The 21,202-nt window shown below is 42.4% G+C and overlaps 1 protein-coding gene across 1 annotated transcript in view; it reads right to left on the bottom strand.

The window, feature by feature from the left end:
- LOC139383484 (MAM domain-containing glycosylphosphatidylinositol anchor protein 1-like) overlaps nucleotides 1-21,202 on the bottom strand; it is a 297,322-nt gene that overhangs the window by 78,261 nt on the left and 197,859 nt on the right. The window contains exons 8-10 of the mRNA XM_071128041.1: nucleotides 7,258-7,373; nucleotides 5,510-5,723; nucleotides 3,891-4,187 (exon numbers count right to left, since the gene is read on the bottom strand). Coding sequence (XP_070984142.1) covers nucleotides 3,891-4,187; nucleotides 5,510-5,723; nucleotides 7,258-7,373 — 627 coding nt within the window. The remainder of the gene's footprint in view (nucleotides 1-3,890; nucleotides 4,188-5,509; nucleotides 5,724-7,257; nucleotides 7,374-21,202) is intronic.

Genomic DNA, 21,202 nt, shown 5'->3' with positions numbered 1-21,202 from the left:
AATCCGATGGAGGACAGCTGTATGATGATGAACGCGCTCCTCCATAGTGGGGAGAGGAGTGGTCGCTGCTCCTGCTGACTCCATTCCTGTTCGGTGCGGGCTTCTGTTACGATCTACTAGGTGTGGTGGGTGGAATCAGGCGCAGAGAGCAGGGTTCAGTCGTTTTCCTCAGATTTATTCCCCAGCGCAACAAAAACAGTCACGCCAACACACAGGGCGTAAATACGTTGCTAGTCCAAAACAACAACAGGACTAAACAGTCCGGAGAATAAATACAATAATAAATCACACCAACAAAACACAGAGTAACAAAAACAAGCCCGCACAAATACCCAGCGGGCCTAGTGCCCTTAAATACCCTACAAACAAATCCTAATACAAAACAGGTGTACCCAATTAACCAATAACCCAAAACAAACGGAAAGGGAATCGATGGCAGCTAATAGGCCGGCGACGACGACCGCCGAGCACCGCCCGAACAGGAAGAGGCACCAACCTCGTCGAGGTTCGTGACAGGAGGAAGAGAGAAAGAGGGGAGTTCCCTTAACTATAGAGGAGCATCTTCCCCGGGTATCGATCAAAAATGCTAAATGAAGGGTACAAAAACAAATGAAGGGTACAAAACAAAATTAATAAACAAATAAATAAATACAAACCAGGAGGGAAGGAGGGAGGGAGGAAAGGAAGGGGGAATCGTTGGTTTCCAAAGCGCCGATTGCTCCCTGGCAAAGGGCTTCTGCAACTTCTACCTCACTCTCTCTTCCTCTCCGTTTTTTATTCTCACCCTTCTCCCTCCTCTCCCTGGTTCTCTTTTCTCCTTCCATTTCTCTCTCCTTACCTCTCTTGATCACTAACTATCTTCTCTCAGTTACACTTTATCTTCTTCTGTCTCTCTCTCTAATCCCTCTCTCTCTCTCTCTCCAATAAATCATTGAAGTGGACTGGTGTCGCCCTTCCGCCCCACCTGCATTAGCCAGTCTTGTAAATCTAGCAGCATCTTTCTCACGATGTGGACGGACAGTGGATGTGGGTTGCAAGGGTTTGGAATGACAGCTCCATGTCATAGTAGTCTTTACTGAAGCTAGCATGCATTTGGGGCTAAACTAGCTTCATTCGCTAAGCAAGCTGGTTTGGGCATATCCTTTACCATGAATCCCAAACAACCTTTAAGGCCCTATCCACAAGGCACTTGTGGAGATCTGAGAGGATTGAATAGGTGTCTGCAACAACAACCCATCTAGCCTATCCAGTGGCAATTTTAGCTGGAAAATCTTGGTGGGGCAAAAAAAAATTTTTTTAGATGCATGCCAGCAAAGTCACTACACAACACATTCATTGCACAATAACGGTAACAAACAGTGCCCACAAACTGTTAGGGCCTACATAAAGCTGTCCCAACACCTTACCACTGCTACACCTAGCTATCAACGGAGCCTTGTCTGGAAGCAAAACAGTTCATTCAGACTAATTTACATAGCTGATATGGCTGACTTGCTTAAACAAATGTGGTTTCTACTGACAATTGAGATGTACAAACTATGGCATAAGGGGACTACAAGCGGATAAGAGTCAATCCGTAATTTCGATTAAGACATTAATTAGCGAGTTAGGACAGACGTAGTCAATATAGCTATGTGTTCAGCACTTTTGAAATTTACAGTGACAGAACTCAGAACATGGGCCGTTCTTACAGAATTCTCCCTGTACACAACATCAGAACCGTAGGATAAATAAAGGGGGCATATAAGCTGACAATGAAAGCTCCTACAATATTCAATGATTAAATGTTTCTAAAACAGGCTATAGGCTACATTTGCGCCACCAAGTCAGAACAATAGGCTAAATTATGTGGGGAAAAGGGACACAATTATTAGGGCGAGTCACATGGGCTACTAACAGTTTACTACACAACATACACTTAGTATTACTTTCTTAGCTACAGTATACTGGTCATATCTCCCTGGCATATTACATAATTTATGCAGTAGCATACAAGACAATTTTGGACTCACGTTGTTGTGCTCACTTCAACAGGACAGTGGCCAGGGGTCCCTCGTGGTCAAATTTTGTCATCAAACTTTGTCATCAAAGGCTGGCATTCCATGGATTAATGGTGCTTTCAAGACAACTGGGAACTTAGGAAAAAGGTTGAATGATGATCACGTTAGAGATTTCAAGGTCAAAGCTCGAGAAAGAGGCTCGAGTTCCCAACTTCAAAACGTATTTTCCCAGTCGGAGTTCCCAGTTGTCTTGAACTCATTCAAGTCTGAGATTTCCCAGTTCCGAGCTTCCAGTTGTTTTGAGCATGGCAGAAGTCATGCTGGATTGACAGCATGGCAAATGTCCTTTAAAGCTTGGAAAATATACCCTTAATCCCAGACTTGGACAACACACCCACTCAACTGAATAGCAGAAATTGATTGCTTTGCAATGCCTGCAGTTAGCCACTGATTTTATCTGAACCACTGGCATTTGCGATTTCCAACTTGTTGTGTGATGTTTATGTCCAATGGCCGATGAGCACCGATACGTATTATATATAATTTCTCTTCATTATTTCTCTTCATATGACAAGGAATGAAAAGGATTTGCCAGTAGATTGTTGACTTAATTCATGATGATGACTGCTATCTTGCTAGCTAAGATTTTGAAAGTATGATGTTGACATGATCAGTCCAATCAAAGCATTCACGGACAACCAATCCATCAAAAGTAGAAATGAGTTGCATTTTTGACCGGACCACATAGTTTCCTTTCTGTTTGGCCCCATGGGCCTGACACAATTGAATACTCCTCTGTTCCTTATTCTTCAGTGGCTAAGGGTATAGTTGGGTGGACATCAAGGGGGCCATACTGCACATCACATTTCATGGGAAATACAGGCAGCGGAACAATGTGCGTTTCAGGGCTATCCTTTGAGCCTCTGTTTCTCTATGGCCAGGATTGTATTGTTTGCCTCATCCACCGATTTATATTATTTTATTTCACAGTTTACACAATAGCGCATACTAAAGTGAACTGTATAGGATGGTGAGAAAATGAGGACACAGTTCTTTTCAACAATGGCACAGCTCACATTGAAAACAAAACACACTAACACACCTTCAATGGCACCATTACAAAACTGTAAAGTGGGAAGGTGTATTTTCATGAGCGTCAAGCAACATCACATACCATACAGTTAATGAATAGGCTCTCTGGCTTGCCTTTGTGATGGGGCCAAGAGAAGAGAAATCTTCATGAATTCTAAGGCTTTTAGGGTTTTGAACTTTATGAACGAGCCCGCTTCATAATGGAAGCATTATTGAAGCGCAGCAGGCAAAAGCACTCTTACTGCAGACTACCAAGAAGTCTAAATGTAACCAAGGGGGGTGTTTGTTAATAGCTTAGTCGCTAATTGCTCGCACAAACAATAAACAGGGTATGCACACTTAGACGGGTTGGTTTCTGATACCATTTGTTAATTAGCAACGTTGTTGTGTATGTTAGTAACAGTGCATTCGACCCCATTTAAAAGGGTCATCGTTAGCTTACTGCGGTCCAGTGTGAGTTTGAAATTGAATTGAGACAGTGACTGCAGTCCATTCTAATCTAATACTACCAGCTATCGATTTGAAAAAATTGTTGATTGAGTTTTAATGACAGAATATTGTTAGCTGGGCGAACTGAATCAGGTCTTCAGGTCTCAGGCAACATCACTCATTACACCTGTGGTTCTGAATGACCTCTGTTACAGTAACACAGCTTATTCAACCAATCAAAAAATTTGAAGATTGCTTGATTCGTTCATTAGGTGTGTTACTACTGGACTGAACAAAACCTTGCACACCATATAGATCAATAAACAATAAACAGACATCTCACGGAAAATGTAGCACTTTGCGACTCACATTGTACATTCAGCTGAACCTGTGCCTGACGTGGCTTGACGTTGAGGCCATTGTATGGCGCCGTCTGGCAGCGGTAGGCACCCATCAGGTCGCGGGTGACGTTGGTCAGGCGGAGGCGCCCGTCGCGTGTTTCCACCGCCCACTCACCCGTGGGCATGGTCAGGTCCTTGTCGGCGCGCGACCAAAGCACGGGTGGGCGGGGCTTGCCATCAACCAGGCACACCAGGTCGATGGTGCCTCCCTCCCTCACGCTCACCACCTGGCCCCCTTCTGGCACCGTTAAAATTGGGGGAGTAACTGTGAGGGGGGGCAGAAAGGGGGATGGGTGTAAGAGGGCGTGTGAAGGGAGTGGGATGGGAGAGAGGGGGGAGTGAGGAGGGAAATAAAGAGAAGATTGGAAGAGAGAGGAAGAGGGAAGAGGGCAAGAAAATATTTTAGAAAGGGTTGCCCAAAGGAAAACCAGGGTTTATAGAAAGAAAGATAAAGAAAGAAAGATGAGGACAGCCGGACGAAGGGTGGAGGGGGAGAGTGAGTGAGGTTAAATGTTGACATTAGCAAGGCTATTTCTATTGGATATTAAAGTGGTTATATATACAGTTGAAGTCGGAAGATTACATACACTTAGGTTGGAGTCATTAAAACTCGTTTTTCAACCACTCCACACATTTCTTGTTAACAAACTATAGTTTTGGCAAGATGGTTAGGACATCTACTTTGTGCATGACACAAGTAATTTTTTTAACAACCGTTTACAGACAGATTAATTTACTGTATCACAATCCAGTGGGTCAGAAGTTTACGTTACACTATTGACTGTGCCTTTTAACAGCTTGGAAAATTCCAGAAAATGTTGTCATGGCTTTAGAAGCTTCTGATAGGCTAATTGACATCATTTGAGTCAATTGGAGGTGTACCTGTGAATGTATTTCAAGGCCGACCTTCAAACTCAATGCCTCTTTGCTTGACATCATGGGAAAATCAAAAGATATCAGCCAAGACCTCAGAAAAAAATGTTTTAATTTATAAAGCCCTTTTACTAAAAGTCATTGGTAAACTTTAGACATATGACGTACCACACCCAGTCTCAGGGATGGCTAACTCTGGAAATTGCTTTTGTCTCAACTGAGTTTTAGAAATCAGCTTTTAGTTTTCTTCAAAATGTTCTTCAATTTGATGTTCTGGTGCCTCCAGTGCAATTCAGAAAGCTGATTGAGGACCTTATTACTGATGAATGTGTTAGTTTTTTTTGAATGTGTTCTTCTTTCTGCTTGCATTTTGTATTTATATTTGATGTGTGTATTTTCTGTCATTTATGTAATTCATCTGTAAAAGAGACCTTGATCTCAGTATGATTCCCTGATCAAACAAATTAAATTATCCCTACTGATAAGGTTGTAATTATCATAAATGGATTTGTTGTCGTCTTTTGGTTGAAAAGGTGAAAGGTCAGTGGTGAAACGTCACTACTTGGCAACTCGGGTAACAACATTCTCTCTGCGTTTCCCACTTGTAAATCCGACTTGGATGGTAAAGTGAAATTTCCCACTTGGAACTAGGAGCGTCCAATAACTCTAATAGTACGTGAACATGGCAACAGAACAAAGGAACAGTTCCCTTACCACTGTTCTGGGTGATGTTGACATCTACCCTCAGCTCGGGCACTGTGCTCCCGGGGAAGTTGGCCACGCAGCTGTAGGTGGCCTGGTCGTGGAACTTCATGTCCACGATCTCCAGACTGCTAGTACCAGGCGCCATGTCTGGGTCGCTGTGCAGCACAATCAGGCTGTCCGAGTTGTAGATGAGCACCGCGTTCTGGTACCACGTGTAGTTCACCTAATAGTATAATAATATAGCAAGATGTTATTTAATTGTGTTAATATATTGCTACACACACACACACACACACACACACAGTACCAGTCAAAAGTTTGGAAACACCTACTCATTCAAGGGTTTTTCTTTATGTTTAAAGATTTTTACATTGCGGAATAGTAGTGAAGAAGTCAACACTATGAAATTACACATATGGAATCATGAAGTAACCAAGAAAGTGTTAAACAAATCCAAATATATTTTATATTTGAGATTCTTCAAAGTAGCCACCCTTCACCTTGATGACAGCTTTGCATACTCTTGGCATTCTCTAAACTAGTTTCATGAGTTAGTCACCTGGAATGCATTTCAATCCATGTGTTTGTGAGGACCAACAGCAGACAGGAGAAGCAGGTACAGAGAGTCAAACATTTATTCAGGAACGGAAAAAAAACACGACAGGAACAGCATCAGCACATGGGTAAACAAGGACATATGACAAACAATCCTGAAGCAGGAAACAGAGCTAGGTGTGCGTACTGACTATAGCAAGAACATCTCAAATAAGCAAGGAGAAACGAGAGTCCATAATTACTTTAAGACATGAAGGTAATTTAATTCGGAAAATGTCAAGAACTTTTAAAGTTTCTTCAAGTGCAGTAGCAAAAACCATCAGGCGCTATGATGAAACTGGCTCTCATGAGGACCGCCACAGGAATGGAAGACTGAGGGTTACCTCTGCTGCAGAAGATACATTCATTAGAGTTACCAGCCTCAGAAATTGCAGCCCAAATAAATGCTTCACAGAGTTCAAGGAACAGACACATCTCAACATCAACTGTCGAATTGCTGCAAGGAAACCACTACTAAAGGACACCAATAATAAGAAGAGACTTGCTTGGGCCAGGAAACACAGTGATATGCCATCCTATCTGGTTTGCACTTGGTGGACTATCATTTGTTTTTCAACAGGTCAATGACCCAACACACCTCCAGGCCGTGTAAGGGCTATTTGACCAAGAAGGCGAGTGATGAGGTGCTGCATCAGATGACCTGGTCTTCACAATCACCCAACCTAAACCCAATTGAGGATGAGTTGGACCGCAGAGTAAAGGAAAAGCAGCCAACAAGTGCTCAGCATATGTGGGAACTCCTTCAAGACTGTTGAAAAAGCATTCCAGGTGCAGCTGGTTGAGAGAATGCTGAAGAGTGTGCAAAGCTGTCATCAAGGCAAAGGGTGGCTACTTTAAATAATCTAAAATCTAAAATATGTTTAACACTTTTTTTGTTACTACATTGATTCCATATGTGTCATTTCACAGTGTTGATGTCTTCACTATTATTCTACAATGTAGAAAATAGTAAAATAAAGAAAAACCATTGAATGAGTAGGCGTGTCCAAACCTTTGACTGGTACTGTACTTTACTGAATTAATTAACTTGTTATAAGCATGTAACAACCTTTTATAATGTATTTTAACAAGGCATATGTCTCTTTAAATAAAATGTTCATCCCTCTCATCCCTCTTATTATTATTAATATTATTCAGTTGACCTTGTCCTGGGGCTCCGCGTCCACGTGGCATGAAAGCTTGAGGTCACGGCCCATCTGGATGCTCTCACTGTCCTTGTTGGAGTCGGGTGTGATCTGGAAGGTAAGGTTACCCATACCTGAAGTGAGAGATGGAGGGAAGGGGAATATAAGGGGGTGAGGAGGGGGGGTGTAGGGAGGGAAGGAGTTGGTTGAAGGAGGAAGGAGAGAAGGGTGTGTAGAGAGGGGAAGAGGAGGAAAGGAAGGCAAGAGGAGGGAAAGAGGGGTAAGGAAGGAGAAAGGGAGAGATGGGTAAGGAAGAATGGGGTGGGAGAAGGTGGAAAGTATAAGAGAGAAAGAAATAAGGAGGAAGGAGAGAGCATAAGAAAGAGAGAATGGGAAGAGGAAGAAAGAAGAGGAAAAGGTAGAGGGCAAGTGATGAAGTAAGAATGAGGGAGGGAACAATCAGGGCACGTAGGTGTGAACAGGGAGGGAGGGAAGGAGGGAGGGAGAAGAGTAGAGGGAAATTAAAAAGAGAATAAACAATGAGAAAAGGAGAGAGATCCACCCTAACAACAATGGCTGTCCCATCGAAAATATCAAAATACACATAATGTACCTTCAGGTACTGTGCAGTACCTTTTAGTAAAATGTGAGGATAAAGAGTATAATGGTACATTTATGTAGCCAATATTTTGAATTAAAAAAAGGTACAGTCATCACACTCGCACTCTCAAAAAAAGGGGTTCATGTGAAGGTACATTTCTGCCAAATAAATGGAACTAATGGCTTTGTCACTGAGGTGGTACCCTTAAAAGCCAAATGTGTACCATAATCATGCTCAATTACATGTAGATGTTTTAAATAGTTTTTTTTATATCTGTGTTTTTGTATAATGCTACACAAAGATAAATAACATACATTTCTCAACTATCCAATCAGTAAGTTGGATTTTTTGTGCACCCATAACTGAAATGGTTGTTCCAGTTTAAATGGCTTAGGCAGTCACCTCACAATGTTCCTGGTAGTCATTCTCAAAAATCATAACTATTGCTGGATTCCAATAGGAATTACAAGTGGTCTATGGTAGAGGTGTCACGCCCTGGTCTTAGTATTTTGTGTTTTCTTTATTATTTTGGTCAGGCCAGGGTGTGACATGGGTTATTTATGTGGTGTGTTTTGTCTAGGGTTTTTTTGTAGGTAATGGGATTGTGGTTAGTGGGGTTGTCTAGAAAAGTCTATGGTTGCCTGGAGTGGTTCTCAATCAGAGGCAGGTGTTTATCGTTGTCTCTGATTGGGAACCATATTTAGGCAGCCATATTATTTGAGTGTTTCGTGGGTGATTGTTCCTGTCTCTGTGTTTGTTTGCACCAGATAAGGCTGTTTAGGTTTTTCACGTTACGTTTATTGTTTTTGTATTGTTCGTTTTTCATCTTTATTAATTAAAGATGTTTACAAATAACCACGCTGCATTTTGGTCCTCCTCTCCTTCGACGGAGGAAAACCTTAACAGAATCACCCACCACAACAGGACCAAGCGGCGTGGTGACAGGCAGCGGCAGCAGGAGCAGCGAAGTATGGAATATACGACTTGGGAGGAAATAGACAGGTGGGCGGTCGACCCAGGGAGAGTGCCGGAGCCCGCCTGGGATTCGCTGGAGCAGTGCAAGGAGGGTTATAGGAGAAGGGAGTTGGAGAGACGAACACGGCGGCGTGGATGGAAGCCCGAGAGTCAGCCCCAAAAATGTATTGGGGGGGGGCACAGGGAGAGTGGCAGAGTCAGGAGTCAGACCTGAGCCAACTCCCCCTGTTTATCGTAAGGAGCCAAGGAGGAAACCAGAACCAGAGCCGGTGTTGGAGGTGAGCGAAGCAGAGGTTGTGAAGGAGTTAATGGGGAAATTCGAGGAGAGAGTTATAAGGGAGTTGCTGTGTTGGTGGATGAGGCACGGAATTTCGCCCGACGGAGCGTGTCAGGGATTTGATGGCACCTGGGTCAGCTCTCCATACTCGTCCTGAGGTGCGTGCTAGTCGGCTGGTGAAGATGGTGCCAGCCTCACGCACCAGGCCTCCTGTGCACCTCCCTAGCCTTGCACGTCCTGTGCCAGCTCAGCGCTACAGTGCGCCTAGCAGTGCTAACCGTGGCGGGCGTGGTACTGTTCAGTCACCGTGTTATGCGGTGGAACGCACAGTGTCCCCGGTACGCGTGCTTAGCCCGGTACGTTACATCTCAGCTCCTCACATCTGCCGGGCTAGGGTGAAGATCTAGCCAGGACGGTTGGTGCCAGCCCTGCTCTCAAGATCTCCAGTACGCCTTCACGGTCCGGTCCATCCAGTGCCACCTCCACACACCAGGTGGAAGCTCCCCGCACCAGGCTTCCTGTGCGTGTCCTCGGCCCAGTACCACCAGTGCCAGCACCACGCACCAGGCCTACAGTGCGCTTCGCCTGTTCAGCGCTGCCGGAGTCTCCCGCCTGTTCAGCGCCGCCGGAGCTGTCAGTCTGCAAGGAGCTGCCAGTCTGCAAGGAGCTGCCAGTCTGCAAGGAGCTGTCAGTCTGCAAGGAGCCGGAAGAGCCGCCAGTCTGCAAGGAGCCGCCAGAGCCGCCAGTCTGCAAGGAGCCGCCAGAGCCGCCAGTCTGCAAGGAGCCGCCAGAGCCGCCAGTCTGCAAGGAGCCGCCAGAGCCGCCAGTCTGCATGGAGCCGCCAGAGCCGCCAGTCTGCAAGGAGCCGCCAGAGCCGCCAGTCTGCATGGAGCCGCCAGAGCCGCCAGTCTGCATGGAGCCGCTAGAGCCGCCAGTCTGCATGGAGCAGCCAGAGCCGCCAGTCTGCATGTAGCAGCCAGAGCCGCCAGTCTGCATGGAGCAGCCAGAGCCGCCAGTCTGCATGGAGCAGCCAGAGCCGCCAGTCTGCATGGAGCAGCCAGAGCCGCCAGTCTGCATGGAGCAGCCAGAGCCGCCAGTCTGCATGGAGCAGCCAGAGCCGCCAGTCTGCATGGAGCAGCCAGAGCCGCCAGTCTGCATGGAGCAGCCAGAGCCGCCAGTCTGCATGGAGCAGCCAGAGCCGCCAGTCTGCATGGAGCAGCCAGAGCCGCCAGTCTGCATGGAGCAGCCAGAGCAGCCAGTCTGCATGGAGCAGCCAGAGCCGCCAGTCAGCATGGAGCAGCCAGAGCCGCCAGTCAGCATGGAGCAGCCAGAGCTGCCAGTCAGCATGGAACAGCCAGATACGCCAGTCTGCCAGGATCCGCCAGTCAGCCAGGATCTTCCAGATCTGCCATTCAGCCAGGATTCGCCATTCAGCCAGGATCCGCCAGTCAGCCAGGATCTGCCAGAGCTGCCAGTCAGCCAGGATCTGCCGGAACCACTAGTCAGCCAGGATCTGCCAGAGCCATCAACCTGCCTGAGCTTCCCCTCAGTCCCGAGCTTCCCCTCAGTCCCGAGCTACCTCAGTCCAGTGGGGCCCTTGGTTAGGGTTACTAGGCCAAGGTCGGCGGCGAGGGTCGCCAATCCTAGGACACGATGTAAGTGGACTAAGACTATGTTGGAGTGGGGTCCACGTCCCGCGCCGGAGCCGCCACCGTGGACACACGCCCACCCGGACCCTCCCTTATGGGTTTAGGTGTGCGGCCGGGAGTCCGCACCTTGGGGGGGGGGGGTTCTGTCACGCCCTGTTCTTAGTATTTGGTGTTTTCTTTATTATTTTGGTCAGGCCGGGGTGTGACATGGGTTATTTATGTGGTGTGTTTTGTCTAGGGTTTTTTGTAGGTTATGGGATTGTGGTTAGTGGGGTTGTCTAGAAAAGTCTATGGTTGCCTGGAGTGGTTCTCAATCAGAGGCAGGTGTTTATCGTTGTCTATGATTGGGAACCATATTTAGGCAGCCATATTCTTTGAGTGTTTCGTGGGTGATTGTTCCTGTCTCTGTGTTTGTTTGCACCAGATAAGGCTGTTTAGGTTTTTCACGTTACGTTTATTGTTTTTGTATTGTTCGTTTTTCATCTTTATTAAAGATGTTTACAAATAACCACGCTGCATTTTGGTCCTCCACTCCTTCGACGGAGGAAAACCTTAACAAGAGGCATAGTTTTTTCGGCGATTTCACCAAATTGTTTCCGAAAAACAGTTCATTAACCAGAGTTTCATTATCTGTTTACAACACATATTAAATACATCTGCTGGTCAGCAATAAATAGCAGTGTTTGATTGACAGAATTATTTTTTCTCCATTTTCATTTAAACACTGTGGAGCCGCGGTAAAGTCATTGGCTTTAGTAGCTTATAATCAGATAGAATACCAGGTTTGCATCTTACATCATGCTTCTCTTTTTTGCCTTCAAGTTTACTATTTAAAAGAAACTGAATATATGGCAATATTTAGGATCCTTAAGACAGAAGCTTATACTATACTAAATGTAATTTTGTTTTGCATTCAACAGTATTCCACCTCATACCCTTACATCGCTGAATGTTGCATACCAGTCAGGTGATTATTTTTGTACAAAATCCTAACTATATTTGTAAATACACGTGCAGTAGAGGTCCGTGTTTGAAAGCAGCTGGAAATCAGAAAAGGCCACGGCGAAATAAGTGGGATCTTGCAACACACAGTTTGAAAAAGCAGGTGATCAAAACAAAGCTTCGGACTTCATTGATGACGTGCTCCTGATAAAGTGATACACACATCAGCACACTGCTTTGAAGTTAGCTGCTTTGATGTAACATCTCTAGTACCAGTGAGAGTGCAGGAGAGGAAAAATAAAAACATTGCAACTCCATGCTTTGCCAAGCATGCAAACTAGCTCGGCAAGTGGGTTGGTGATGACGGGACACTTCGTCACCGTCATATGGCTAGCCCTCCGCGCTCAAGTAGATGGAGACCATATGTTGCACTTTATACATTAGCGAGGCGCTTACGAAGCACTCGTCTGCGTGCTATCTCGCCACCTGTGCTCGTGTGACTCCCATTAACATGGAAAGGGAAAACACACACACGTACACATATGTGCAAGACAAAAACATACATCCCGGAACACACTTTGTCTGCTCCTTTTTTTAAATCTTCTTATGGAAGATCTGGTGAAATTGAAGAGCGCCAAATTCAAATTAAATTACTATAAGTATTTTACTTTCATAAAATCACAAGTGCAATACATCAAAATAAAGCTTATCTTGTTTTTAATCCAGCCAAGGTGTCAGATTTCAAAAAGGCTTTATGGCGAAAGCATACCATGTGATTATCTGAGAACAGCGCCCAGCGGACAAATCATTGCTGTCTTCAAATTGATATCGATATGAGTGATTAACAAAATAGTGTTGTGTTGACCTTTCTGCGTTGACTGCCCAATTGAAACAAAATGCAACAATCCAAAATGTAGCTGGCTTTCTTCTACAAGTTGTCCTCTAACCAGTGATATACATATTATTCACAGAATCTGTGTGTTTTTTTGTAAGGTTAGTTTAAGCTGGAAGTGCAACCCACCCCCTCTCAATCGATTGATTTCAACATGATGTAACAATGAGTGTTTGACAAATAAGTGTTGCGTTTCTTTTTCTGTTTTGGCGACCCTAAAATCAAAGTGAATCACTCCAAAATGTAACTGGTTTTCTCAGCAGATTGTCCTCTAATGAGTGAAGTTAACAATATTTACATTTTCATGTGTTTTTTTAGTTGTGTTAGTTTCAACAGCGCATATAACCTGATTTCCCCCCTAATCAAAATGTGTGATTATTCAAAGTAGGCACCCTGTGCCTTGATGACAACTTTGATCACTCTTGGCATTCTCTCAACCAGCTTCATGAGGAATGCTTTTCCATTTCGAAGGAGTTCCCACATTTGGTGAGCACTTGTTGGCTGCTTTTCCTTTACTCTGAGATCCAAATCATCCCGGACCATCTCAATTGGGTTGAGGTCGGGAGATTGTGGAGGCCAGGTCATCTGATGCAGCACTCCATCACTCGCCTTCTTGGTCAAATAGACATTACACAGCCTGAATGTGTGTTTTGGGTCACTGCCCTGTTGAAAAACAAATGATAGTCCCACTAAGCGTAAACCAGATGGGATGGCATATCGTTGCAGAATGCTGTGGTAGCCATGCTGGTTAAGTGTGTCTTGATATCTAAATAAATCACAGTGTCACCAGCAAAGCACCCCCACACCATCACACCTCCTCCTCCATGCTTCACGTTGGGAACCACACATACAGAGATCATAAGTTCACCTACTCTACCGGTTTAATGTCCATTGCTTGTGTTTCTTGGCCCAAGCAAGTCTCTTCTTATTATTGGTGTCCTTTTGAAGTTGTTTTGAAGTGATTCACGCAGTCTCCTCTGAACAGTTGATGTTGAGATGTGTCTGTTACTTGAACTCTGTGAAGCATTTATTTGGGCAGCAATTTCTGAGGCTGGTAACTCTAATGAAGTTATCCTTTGCAACAGAGGTAACTCTGGGTCTTCCCTTCCTGTTGCGGTCCTCATGAGAGCCAGTTTCGTCATAGCGCATAATGGTTTTTGCGACTGGACTCAAAGTTCTTGAAATTTTCCGTATAGACCGACCTTCATGCCTTAAAGTAATGATGGACTGTCATTTCTCTTTGTTTACTTGAGCTGTTCTTGCATAATATGGACTTGGTCTTTTACCAAATAGGGCCATCTTCTGTATACCACCCCAAACTTGTCACAACACAACTGATTGCCTGAAACACATTAAGAAAGAAAGAAAGTCCACAATTTAACTTTTAACAAGGCACACCTGTTAAATCAAATGTATTCCAGGTGACCACCTCATGAAGCTGGTTGAGAGAATGCCAAGAGTGTGCAAAGCTGTCATCAAGACAAAGGGTGGCTTCTTTGAAGAATCTCAAATGTAAAATAAAATCTGTTTGACACTTTTTTGGTTACTACATGATTCCATATGTGCTATTTCATAGTTTTGATGTCATCAATATTATTACTAGAAAATAGTAAAACTAAAGATAAACCCTGGAATGAGTAGGTGTGTCCAAACTTTTGACTGGTACTGTATGATTACTATTGTGACACATTAAAACTAGTTTTTCAAAACACTCCACAAATTTATTTTTAAAACTATAGTTTTGACAAGTCGGTTAGGAAGTTTACGTTACATTATTGACTGTGCCTTTTAACAGCAAGGAAAATTCCAGAAAGTGTTGTCATGGCCCCAGAAGCTTCTGATAGGCTAATTGACATAATTTGAGTATATTGGAGGTGTATCTGTGTATGTATTTCAAGGCCGACCTTCAAACTCAGTGCCTCTTGCTTGACATCATGGGAAAATCAAAAGAAATCAGCCAAGACCTCAGAAAAAACATTGTAGGCCTCCACAAGTCTGGTTCATCGTTGGGAGCAATTTCCAAACGTCTGAAGGTACCACGTTCATCTGTACAAACAATAGTACACAAGTATGAACACCATGGGACCACGCAGCCGTCATTCCGCTCAGGAAGGAGACGCATTCTGTCTCCGAGAGATGAACACACTTTGACAACAGCAAGGAAGAAGCCACTGCTCCAAAACCGCCATAAAAACGGTTTGCAACTGCACATGGGGCAAAGATCAGGTCTTCTGGTGTGATGAAACAAAAATAGAACTGTTTGACCATAATGACCATTGTTATGTTTGGAGGAAAAAGGGGGACGCTTGCAAGCCGAAGAACACCATCCCAACCATCTAGGCATTTATATATAAACTCCAGTCGTACTTTATCAAAAGCCTTTTCAAAATCAGCTATGAAAACCAGGCCTGGTGTACCCGATATTTCCTAGTATTCTATTGTTTCCAGTACTTGTCTTATATTATCTCCAATGTATCATCCATGTAAAAAACCTGTCTGATTAGGATAAATAATATCTGAAAATACTTTTTAAATTCTATGCGCCAAGCATTTTGCTAGGATCTTTGCATCACAACACTGAAGTGTATGAGGTCTCCAATTTTTAAATGGACTGGATCTTTATATATACACCACTTGGGTCCTGTTTCAGTAATAATGATTTCAGACCTTCTTGCTGCGTGTCTGATAATCTACCATTCATATAGGAGTGGTTAAAACATGCTAATAATGGTCCTTTGAGTATATCAAAAAAAGTTTTGTATACTTCCACTGGTATGCCATCCAGCCCTGGAGTTTTCCCATCCTTAAAGGCCCCAATTGCATCAAGCAGTTCCTCCTGTGTAATTTGGCCTTCACATGAGTCTTTCTGTACAGATGTTGATTTTACAATAGTATTAGGAAAAAAATCCATACAATTAGTTTCAGTTAGTGGAGATGGAGGAGCCTGAAACGAAAACAAAGTACTTCTTCTTTCAAAATAAAATTTGATGAATTATGCGTGACATTTTTTTTGGTAGCATTTCTATATTGAAGATTGAAAAAGAATTTGGTTAATTTTCCCCCATATTCCATCCAGTTCGCTACATTTTTATAGTCTATTACATTGGATCATTCTTGCATAAGTTCCTCCATTTCTTTTTGTTTTTCCTCTAACTTATTCGGTGCCTCTATGGTACCGTTTAAATTGCTATCTAACTGTACTGTCAGTCCTTCAATTTCCTTTGTTAATATGGACTCTTTTGATCTAAATTGCTATTGTTTTATTGATGAGTACTGAATTGCATGGCCTCTAAAGGCACACTTAAAAGTGTCCCATACAATAAGGGGATCTGCTGTACCTATGTTATGTCTGAAAAAGTATCTTATAAATTCTTCTGTCCTAGATCTAAACAATTGATAGTCTAGTAGGCTTTGATAAAAATATCAATATCCTCGCCCACGTGGAAATTCTGTAAGAGTAATATATATATGCCAGTTATGTGATGATCCGACCGCATTCTGTCCCCTATCAACACTTTTTAAACTTTTGGTGCCAGAGAAAATGGCATAAGAAAGTAGTCAAGACGACTAGCTTGATTAAGTCTCCGCCATGTATATCTCACTAGGTCAGGGTATTTAAGTCTCGATATATCCCCTAATTCCAATATATCCATGACATTCATGATTTCCTTAAGTGCCTGAAGGTGATAGTTTGTAGTGTGATTTCCTTTCCGGTCCATAGAGGTATTTAAGACTGTATTAAAATCTCCCACCATAATAATAGAGCCTAGTGTTGTTTGTCGAGTTGATAAATTCTTATATACAGCGGAGCAAAAAAGTATTTAGTCAGCCACAAATTGTGCAAGTTCTCCCACCTATAAAGATGAGAGAGGCCTGTAATTTTCATCATAGGTACACTTCAACTATGACAGACAAAAGGAGAAAAAAAATCCAGAAAATCACATTGTAGGATTTTTTATGAATTTATTTGCAAATTATGGTGGAAAATAAGTTTTTGGTCAATAACAAAAGCTTGTCTCAATACTTTGTTATATACCCTTTGTTGGCAATGACAGAGGTCAAACGTTTTCTGTAAGTCTTCACAAGGTTTTCACACACTGTTGCTGGTATTTTGGCCCATTCCTCCATGCAGATCTCCTCTAGAGCAGTGATGTTTTGGGGCTGTTGCTGGGCAACACGGACTTTCAACTCCCTCCAAAGATGTTCTATGGGGTTGAGATCTGGAGACTGGCTAGGTCACTCCAGGACCTTGAAATGCTTCTTACGAAGCCACTCCTTCGTTGCCCGGGCGGTGTGTTTGGGATCATTGTCATGCTGAAAGACCCAGCCACGTTTCAGCTTCAATGCCCTTGCTGATGGTAGGCTTTGTTACTTTGGTCCCCACTAGGTCATTCACTAGGTCCCCCCGCGTGTGGTTCTGGGATTTTTGCTCACCGTTCTTGTGATAATTTTGACCCCACGGGGTGAGATCTTGTTTAAATGTGTGTGTGTGCATGTGAGAGTTAGATTATATGGAGTTGATTACTGAGTAGCTTGGTTTATCAGGTTGACCCCCAGTCTTTTCTTGAAGCTATTGAGGGATGATGTTTTGTCAATGTGAAGATAAGAATTCCAGAGTATGGTACCTCTATATCTGATAGAGATTTGACCATGTGAGGTGCAGCATTGGGGAGGGTGAAGGATATCACAGTGTCTTGTGTTATATACTGTAGATGCACTTCAAAATTAACTTGGATGAATCCATTGAAGGGTTTAGGTAACCTGGGAGGTATGAGTATTTGTAGATTCAATCAGTAGTGTTTCTTAAACAAAGGTGCAGATGGAGCAAGGTAATTAGAGAAGGTGTCTAGCCTTGGATGATGAGTAATTTGTTTGGGTAGGATTCATATGTACTGGCCCAGACAATATTATAGTAAATGAGATATGGGTAAATTAAGCTATAGCATAGCGTTAGAACGCAAGCCTGATGAACCAAAGCACTAATCTTTGTGATAATACCAACAGATATCATCACTTTGCTGCAGACAGCGCATACAACCGGATTTACCCCCTAATCAGTATGAGTGATGAATTGCCATTTGTCAAAACAACAGGGTTTTTGGTGCATACAGTTTATAAGGTGCTCGTATTTGTTTTAATAAATAAATATATATATATATATATATATATATATATATTATATATATATATTATATATATATATTATATTAAATATATAAATATATTAAATATATATATATATATATATATTACACTAGAAGTTCAGCATCCCGGAGTCGCCTCTTCACTGTTGATGTTGAGACTGGTGTTTTGCGGGTACTATTTAATGAAGCTGCCAGTTGAGGACTTGTCAGGCATCTGTTTCTCAAACTAGACACTAACGTACTTGTCCTCTTGCTCAGTTGTGCACCGGGGCCTCCCACTCTTTCTATTCTGGTTAGAGACAGTTTGCACTGTTCTGTGAAGGGAGTAGTACACAGCATTGTACGAGATCATCAGTTTCTTGGCAATTTCTCGCATGGAATAGCCTTGATTTCTCAGAACAAGGATAGACTGACGAGTTTCAGAAGAAAGTTATTTATTTCTGGCCATTTTGAGCCTGTTATCGAACCCATAAATGCTAATGCTCCAGATACTCAACTAGTCTAAAGAAGGTCAGTTTTATTGCTTCTTGATCAGAACAGTTTTCAGCTGTGCTAACAAGTGTTTTCTAATGATCAATTAGCCTTTTAAAATGATAATCTTGGATTAGCTAACACAACGTGCCATTGGAACACAGGAGTGATGATTGCTGATAATGGGCCTCTGTACGCCTATGTAGATTTTCCATTAAAAAAATCAGCCGTTTCCAGCTACAATAGTCATTTACAACATTACCAATGTCTACACTGTATTTCTGATCAATGGTCTTTCCAGTACAATGTTTCATCAGGGCTCCTGAGTGGCGCAGCGGTCTAAGGCTCTGCATCACAGTGCTAGAGGTGTCACTATAGACCCTGGTTTGATTCCAGGCTGTATCACAAAAGGCCGTGATTGGTAGTCCAATAGGGTGGTGCACAATTGGCCCAGCGTCATCCGGGTTAGGGTTTGGCCAGGGTAGGCTGTCATTGTCAATTGACTTGCCTAGTAAAAAAAAGATTATGTCAAAAAAAATCTATTAGGAGTCTAGTGGATGTGACTTTTTTAAACAATATTTCTTATTCTTGGATTTTTTTAAAACATTTAAATATGTTTGTTTTTATCTGGAACCATTCAGAAAATATGGGCATGCCTGAGTTGGCTTCATTAATTAGTGAATCAAAAATCAAATTGGTATCATTAGCAAAGAGAATGGGAAGTACGGTAGAAGACACAGCAGCAAGGTCTTAGATATAGATTAACCTCTCTAGGGTAGGGGGCAGCATTCGGAATTTTGGATGAAAAACATGCCCAAATTCAACGGCCTGCTACTCGGGCCCAGAAGATATGATATGCATATAACTGGTAGATTTGGATAGATAACCTTCTAGAGTTTCCGAAACTGTTGAAATAGTGTCTGTGAGTATAACAGAACTGATTTAGCAGGTGAAAACCTGAGAAGAATCCAGTCAGAAAGTCGTTTTTTTTTGGTTTTGTAGTTTTCTATTCAATGCCATTACAGTATCCATTGACTTAGGACTCCAATTGCAGTTCCTATGCCTTCCACTAGATGTAAACAGTCTTTAGAAATCATTTCAGGCTTGTATTCTTATAAATGAGGGAGTAAGACCAGTCTGAACGAGTGGACCCTAACGTGTCGCAGAGCTTTTTCAGGTGCATGTGCATTTCTTGTTTACCTTTTATATTGACGACGTTATTGTCCAGTTGAAATATTAAAGATAATTTCGGCTAAAAAACAACCTGAGGCTTGAATATAAACATCTTTTGACATGTTTCTATGAACTTTACGGATACAATTTAGATTTTTTTGTCTGATTGTTTTGACTGAGTTTGAGCCTGTGGATTACTGAAGAAAGGTTTTTGGATATAAAGAGACTTTTATTGAGTAAATGAATGTCTTCTGATTGCAACAAAATAGGAAAAATGCCAAAATGGATGAATACTTTTGCAAGGCACTGTACCCAACACTGCCGTTCTGTCCTGCGGATGCATATAAAAAAACAACTAGAATATTATCCATGTCCTTGTTCAGCCAATTTTCAGAGAAACATAGGGTATTCCAGTTCTTCAGGTCCCGTTGATAGGATAGTCTCGAACGAAGCTTATCCAGTTTGTTCTCCAGTGATTGTACATTCGCCAATAGAACAGATGGTAGAGGTGTTGTATTTCATCGCCGCCGTAGTTTCATCAGGGTACCCGCACGTCGGCCTCTATATTGCCGTCTTTCTCTTCCGAGTGTCAGGGATTGGGGCCTGGTCCGGGGTGAGCAGTATGTCCTGCACCGCCAGTTCATTGAAAAATACATCTTCATCCAAATGGAGGTTAGTGATAGCTGTTTTAATGTCCAGAAGCTATTTTCGGTCATATGAAACAATAGAAGAAACAAGTTAAGATCAGCTCAAAAATAACACAAAATAGCAGAATTGGTCAAGAGCCCGAGAATCGTAGGAATTTATGGTAAGTTGAAATACATGTGCAGATATCAGTGGAGAGTTGGGGGAATGTATGGAAAACACTATACAAAGCCACTACATAACCAAACAAGGGCATTCCAATTCAAAGTACAAAATCATTTTTTTATGAGTCCTGATAAAATTTATAAAATGAACAAAGAAATATCTGCTATGTGTTGGACGAAGTGTGGATCAATAGGTACTTTAGGCAAAATCCAGTAATTTGGTTTAGAAATTCTGCATGTGATACAAGGTATCACCCAGACACATTTAATCTCCTTCTAGGTATTGTTCCTGTGCATACACTCCACTCCTATCCACTTAAACTGATACACATTTCTTTGCTTTGGCTAAAAGATCATCTTAAAAAATGCTGGAAAAATGAACATGCATCCTCAAAAGATTTACAAAAGTTCAATCAGTAAGGCTGGTCTGATTTGAATCTCTTTTAGTCGTCATTTGGACTAATCTTCCAAGAGTCATTAAACATTAAAATACAATTTATAATACGTTCACATTATCACATATGTTACAAACAGACACAATACACTGACATATTGAACAGATAAATAGTGGTCTGAATGGATCGTCACTTTTCATTCATCAAGTAAAGTCATATAATTCAAATCAAATCAATTTTAAATTGTATTTGTCAGGTGCCAATTACCAACCTTACAGTGAAATGCTTACATACAAGCCCTTAACCAACAATGCAGTTTTAAAAAATACAACAAAGAGTAGGAGATAAGAATAACAACTAATTAAATAGCTGCAGTAAATAACAATAGCGGGGCTATATACAGTTGTGGCCAAAAGTTTTGAGAATGACACAAAAATACATTTTCACAATGTCTGCTGCCTTTGCATATACTCCAGAATGTTATGAAGAGTGATCAGATGAATTGCAATTAATTACAAAGTCCCTATTTGCCATGCAAATGAACTGAATCCCCAAAAAACATTTCCACTGCATTTCAGCCCTGCCACAAAAGGATCAGCTGACATCATGTCAGTGAATCTCTTGTTAACACAGGT

The sequence above is a fragment of the Oncorhynchus clarkii genome, chromosome 25 (assembly GCF_045791955.1).
Source record: "Oncorhynchus clarkii lewisi isolate Uvic-CL-2024 chromosome 25, UVic_Ocla_1.0, whole genome shotgun sequence".
Taxonomy (NCBI): Eukaryota; Metazoa; Chordata; class Actinopteri; order Salmoniformes; family Salmonidae; genus Oncorhynchus; species Oncorhynchus clarkii.
This window is presented reverse-complemented; position numbering and strand designations above follow the sequence as displayed.